At 40.9% G+C, this 6701-nt stretch overlaps 1 protein-coding gene across 1 annotated transcript in view; it reads right to left on the bottom strand.

The window, feature by feature from the left end:
• Positions 1-6223, bottom strand: part of LOC120033168 (neural cell adhesion molecule 2-like) — a 171590-nt gene extending 165367 nt beyond the window's left edge. The window contains exon 1 of the mRNA XM_038979452.1: positions 6067-6223. Coding sequence (XP_038835380.1) covers positions 6067-6223 — 157 coding nt within the window. The remainder of the gene's footprint in view (positions 1-6066) is intronic.
• Between the last annotated feature and the right edge of the window lie 478 nt (positions 6224-6701).

Here is a 6701-nt window from a genome sequence, read left to right as displayed (position 1 = left end):
ACAGTGAATGCTGAGAGTGTATAAGGCCTTTATTTGAATTCTACACCCATTTCAAGAGAAACAAGTAATTCATGTGTTTGATAAGATTAAAGATTCTCTCAGATTACATTTTAGGGGACCCCACATGGATCCCGAACCCCAAGTTTGGGAACCACTGTATACTACTAACCTCTCTCCCTGCTTGATTCAATACTTCCTCTCTCTTTGTATCTCATTTGCCTGCTTCATTGCAGCCTGACTCCGCACTGTCTGTCTCACTACTATCTGTAAATAAAAGGTATTTTGATATGACAATTTATAGTAGCCCATCTTTTGATTATAGCTACCTTAATTTCAGTCAACTGCACCTGCTGAGGTCAAGCTCCATTCAACATTAGCTTCTAATTTCATCCTTCTATCCAGCTAGTTATAGCTAGCTGCCTGGCTAACAGCCAACGCCTTTGAGCTAGCTAGCTAGTTAGGGAGACATCTGACTGAAATAACTGCAACTATTTACCAGTTGTACACTCATTCTCCGACAGTCAGGGGGTTTTTGTTTGGGGAATGTCTGTTTACATGCCAAGAGTCGAGGTATGTCACAAATAAAAAAGGTGCGTAAACGGTGTTTACCCTCCACTACATCCCTGTTTGGGTCTGGCAAAACCCATTCATAAACATCAATATCCTGCCAGGCAGGATTATATCTACATTTGCCCGGCATTTTAGCTATTGATGTGATGTTTTGCAGTGCCTAATCAGTCCGTTCTGTACCTGCCTGGCTGAGTGTCTGTGCTGGTGGAATGAGCGAGCCTGCTTGGCAACCAGAGCGCGAAATACGTGAAGATTTAATTTGCAAGACCAACACATTTTTCATATTAACATATTTGATAAATTTCTCTCTCACTTGTCAAATGTTAGATTTTCAAGGTATTCCAGTACTGGAATTTCAGAGTGCCAAATTCAAGTACTTTAAGCACCTCAAGCACCAAACCCCAGGGAAAGATACACAACAAGAGGATTCATCTCATCTTTAGCTGTGACTGCATTCGCCCCGTCGAGTCTGATCTATTCTCGATTATCGTCCATGGCCAGAAAGAAAAAAAACACGCTTCAAATATGTGAACATATAAGTGTTGTTCGACAGTCTTGTCTGTTTAAGAATGAAAGGAGATTGAGCAGTGTTAGCAGATAGGGGCCTTGGGGGTGCAGTGCTCTTCAGAAAGGTTGATTAATAAATAACATGGCTATAAAGGAGTCCTAGATTCTTTGGATTTCACAGACGCTAACTTTTTTTAAAGAATCATATTTTATGATTTGCCCATCTCTGCTAACATTCTGATACACCATCTCTTTCCCCCCTACCTTTTCATCCACCTACCCAAGCTCCTTTGAATTTCATTTGTTTCCATGGAAACCCGAACCTGGCCCATGCAGCGTTCTCTAGTGGCTGTCTCGTCGCTGTATAGCAGGTCGGCTCCTTTTCAAAAGTACATGTTCCCTTGACAGGTAGCATTCTGAGGGGCATGCATGTCCTAACCTCGAGCCCAACAACTATACTTCATCCATATTGGAATCATAAATGTGGATCTATCAAACTTAAAGAAAAACAAGTCGTGGGTTTATTAGAGCCCCCCCCCAGAGAGTACCTCCTGGTGATTGGGGGGAATATCGATACAGTTACATATCGGTATATACATTTTGATGATCTATCGTTTTGACAACATAGTAATATTATTTTTGCGCCAGTTGGGTTGGCTGTACCTGCACCAAAACCCCAGTATTTGTCCTTCATAGCTTGTTCACCATCTTCTGTTTAAATAGAGAGCCAATTTGTTTTGACACATTTTGCATTTACATTTTAGTAATTTAGGAGATGCTCTTATCCAGAGCGACAGGAACAATTAGGGTTAACCTCTCTAGGCTAGTGGGTGGTATTTTCACGTCCGGATGAAAAGCGTGCCCAAGGTAAACTGCCTGCTACTCAGGCCCAGAAGCTAGGATATGCATATTATTATTAGATTTGGATAGAAAACACTCTGACGTTCCTAAAACTGTTTGAATGATGTCTGTGGGTATAATATGACTTATTTGTCAGGAAAAACCCAGAGGACAAACCATCCAGCAATTATTTTTTTGAGGTCACTCTCTTTTCAATGGGTTTTCTATGTGGATCTAGATTTCTAAGGCACTTGCTTGCAGTTCTTATCGCTTCCACTGGATGTCGACAGTCTTTAGAAATTGGTTGATGTATTTCCTTTGAGAAATTAAGAAGTAGGGCAGTTCAGAACGAGGGTCGAGTGAAGTGTACTGTTTGTTAGAGGCGCACGACCTGAACGCTCGCTCCACTTTGTTTTCGTCCTGTATTGAACACAGTTTATCCCATCTTAAATTTTATTGATTATTTACGTAAAAAAAATACCTAAAGTTGTATTAGGAAAGTTGTTTGAAATGTTTTGACAAAGATTACAGGTAACTTATTAGATATTTTGTAGTCATGTCGCGCGAGTTGGAACCGGTGTTTTTCTGGATCAAACGCGCCAAATAAATTGACATTTTGGATATATAACGACGGAATTAATCGAACAAAAGGACCATTTGTGATGTTTATGGGACATATTGGAGTGCCAACAGAAGAAGCTCGTCAAAGGTAAGGCATGAATTATATCGTTATTTCTGAGTTTTGTGTCGTGCCTGGCGGGATGAAATATGATTGTCTGTGTTTGTTTGATGGGGTGCTGTCCTCAGATAATAGCATGGTTTTCTTTCGCCGTAAAGCCTTTTTGAAATCTGACACGGTGGCTAGATTAACAAGAAGTAAAGCTTTAATTTGGTGTATTGCATTTGTGATTGTATGAAAGTTAAATATTTCTAGTATTGAATTTGGCGCTCTGCCATTTCATCGGATGTTGTCAAATCGATCCCGTTAACGGGATTGTCACGCCCTGACCTTAGTTATCTATATTTTCTTTATTATTTTGGTTAGGTCAGGGTGTGACAAGGGTGGGTATGATTGTTTTTGTATTGTCTAGGGTTTTTGTATATCTAGGGGTTTTGGTATGTCTAGGTATATGTAGGTCTATGGTGGCCTGAATTGGTTCCCAATCAGAGGCAGCTGTTTATCGTTGTCTCTGATTGGGGACCATATTTAGGTTGCCATTTTCCCTTGGGTATTTGTGGGTTCTTATGTCTATATGTAGTTGTCTGTTCAGCAGTCATTTGTAAAGCTTCAAGGTTCGTTTTGTTATTTTGTTAGTTTTGTTCAGTTTTCATTCTTGAAATAAAGAAGAATGTACGCACACAACGCTGCACCTTGGTCTCCTCCTTTTGACGGCCGTGACAGGGATTTGATCCCTAAGAAGTTTTTAAGCGCCTTGCTCACCTAGTCGGCTTGGCCAGTAAACTTTCGGGGTACTGGCCCAACACTCTTAACCACAAGGCTACCAGCCGCCTTTTTCAGCACTTTTATTTTCATGACTGATCAAAACTTGTTTTCTCATGTCTCTCTCTTGCCCCTTTGGAGCAGACATATGGTGAGCAATGTGTTTGTAACATCGAATTGCAATATAATTACATTAAAGAATAACAATATATATATATATATACACACAGTACCAGTCAAAAGGTTTGGACTCACCTAATCATTCCAGGGTTTTTCTTTATTTTTACTATTTTCTACATTTTAGAATAATAGTGAAGATATCAAAACTATGAAACAACACATATGGAATCATGTAGTATATCAAAAAAGTGCTGAACAAATCAAAATATATTTTATATTTGAGATTCTTCAAAGTAGCCACCCTTCGCCTTGATGACAGCTTTGCACACTCTTGGCATTCTCGCAACTAGCTTCGTGAGGTAGTCACCTGGAATGCATTTCAAATAATAGGTGTGCCTTGTTAAACGTTAACTTGTGGAATTTCTTTCCTTCTTAATGCGTTTCAGCCAATCATTTGTGTTGTGACAAGGTACGGGTGGTATACAAGCTTGTAGTGTCATACCCAAGAAGATGCGGGGCCGTAATCACTGCCAAAGGTGCTTCAACAGAGTACTGAGTAAGGGTCTGAATACTTAAGTAAATGTGATATTTATGTTTTTCATTTTTAATAAATGATCAAGGATTTAAACAAAAAAATAGTTTTTGCTTTGTCATTATGGGGTATTGTGTGTAGATTGATTAAGGAAAAAAACAATTTAATACAATTTAGAATAAGACTAACGTAACAAAATGGAAAAAGTCAAAGGGTCTGAATACTTTCTGAAGTAAGACCCTATGATCCGTGATCCTTGATCTGTACATGATACAGACAACATCTTGCTCTAAAATATGGAGTATGTCTAGATTCTGAAATACAAATGTTCACATTAATTTATTCAACCTAAAAAATATTAATATGGATATCTCAAAAAGTACTCTTTTTAAATTTTACTTCTTTAGGATGGGGGGGGGAATAATATACTTCCGTAAAATTTCAGTTAAAACGATAAGATAAATATATGAAATTCCATGTGAATTCACAATGCAGCTGCAGTGCTTCCAGAAACAGTTTGGCTCTTACGGTGCCTTTCAGATGGTAAAGCATTGCACCTGTACTACCAATACTGTACCTCAATTCCACCTTGAAAAGTTTGCATTTTCTTCACATTTAACTTCTCAAAGTATTGCAATAAAGGACTTCCCTGCTGTCACTTGCCTTTCTCTACCATTTTTCCAACTATTAACAACGATGACGTTGTGGCGGATAGTCGACTCCAAAATAATTGTCTCTTCGTCGACTCTCGTAATCAATTCCTAAGTCTCAGTGTTTTTGGAACTGAGGTGACTGATTTAGTTGTCGTGCTTCCGATAACACAAAGTCTAGCATCTTTCATAGTGAGCTAGTGAGGGACGGAGAGGGAGGGGAAAGGCACAGTCTAGGCAGGTCCGCCACCAGGCAGACAGAGTCAGACCCGTGTACTAGGCCTATCTATCGGCAATCAAAGGCTGTATCTTACAATGGAATGATGTATCTCACAATGTCTTGGCTTGCAATGTCTCGCAACCTCAGTAAAGTAGGGCCTATCATCAATGAATAAGCTAGGATATTGAGATGAGCGAAATGCAACACTTCGCTCTCACACAGTCATACACAGTTTATGGCATTGTGCACGGGTTCGCTTCACGCTGTTCACAGTGTGGTAGCCAGGGCTCCAAAACAGTGGAGAAGTTGAGCCTCGCGCTTCAACGCTCTTAGTTGTTGTGGGAATTGACCCACTATGATGATTACTTTCTGGTTCACGAGTGGCGCAGCGATCTAAGGCACTGCGTCTCAGTGATAGAGGCGTCACTACAGACACCCTGGTTTGAATCCAGGCTGTATCACAACCGGCCGTGATTCCCATAGGTCCTATAGGCGGTGCAGAATTGGCCCAGTGTCGTCCGGGTTTGGCCGGTGTAGGCCGTCATTGTAAATAAAAATGTGTTCTTAACTGATTTGCCTAGTTAAAAAGTATAATGGCACCAAGATGATGTCTGTCTCATGTATAAAGCTTAAAATTGCCAATTTCATCATGATACTTATTCTTTTTTAAACTGAATACAAAAAAAGCATACCAAACATCCTTCCTCCCAATTAGGTTTCTATGTGAGAGTTGCCAGAACAATCTGAGATACCAAAAACATTTTCAGATCTCGCTGGGATGGAATCACCCTTTATACTTTCGGGGTTAGCATGAATATTAAGAGCCATGGCGATGATGAGTCATCCTTCCTACATTAAAACCTATCTAATGAACATACAGTATTGAAGGGCCCGTCGAAAAGCCTGCACCAGCGTGTGAACTCTACAGCCCTATTTAAAGTATTAAAGTACGGCGCAAACTGGCCCTGACTCAGCCAATCGTCTGTCTTTTCCAGTGTCTACAACTTTTCTGATGTGGGAGAATGGGAGTACTAGGGATGAGCCAACCGTGCAGAGCGTGGTGTTATTGGGTCAAGCTTTTGAAACAGCGTCTACACTTGTGACAGTGGGGTTCATGTGGTCGGTCAGTCTGTGCGTGGGGCACTGGACATTCAGTCAGAGGCCTTAATAATGTGTGAAAACTCACTGACCCAGTTCACTGACTGATCGGAGCCTGTGTCGAGGCGCAGCTGGGGCCGGTGGTCCAGGGATGGGCCGGTGTCACGCGGCGAAGGAAATGCAGCCTGAGAGACCGCTGACCCGTGGTCACCGTCGAGACGGTTGACCGGGTGACATACACTCATCGTGGAGTTGCTAACAACAGCGTGGTGCGGGTGAGGCTGATGCTGTGTGACATTGAGACAGGCTAGGAAATGTGCTCTGGAAAAAAAAAAGTCTGACCCCATAAATGTTGTGCAGAAGAGCGACTGTGCATTGCAGTCACAAGAGACAAAATCGTAAATCATTGCATTACACACAAGCTAAATTAGATTGCACAGTGATTGTTTGAGATTAAAGTGGCTGAACCTGGACATGGTAAAAAAGAAAGGTTAACCGGCCAAAGACAACATGGAGAAGGATCAATGCAGATAAAATCACCTGGAGTCAAGAAAACTGCCCAGAATAGGGTTCACTGGAGATGCATTGTTGAGTCCCTTTGCTCTTCAAGGAGCCAAGAGGAATGATTTGAAGTATGTCTACGAACCTGGACATTATAAAGTTCAAAGGCATATTTCCATTTCAATTATTGCAAATGGCCCATCAAATTTTGCATTTCATTTA

This window comes from Salvelinus namaycush, chromosome 40 (assembly GCF_016432855.1).
Source record: "Salvelinus namaycush isolate Seneca chromosome 40, SaNama_1.0, whole genome shotgun sequence".
NCBI lineage: Eukaryota > Metazoa > Chordata > Actinopteri > Salmoniformes > Salmonidae > Salvelinus > Salvelinus namaycush.
The sequence above is the reverse complement of the archived record's forward strand: the minus strand, read 5'-3'. Positions and strand labels throughout refer to the sequence as shown.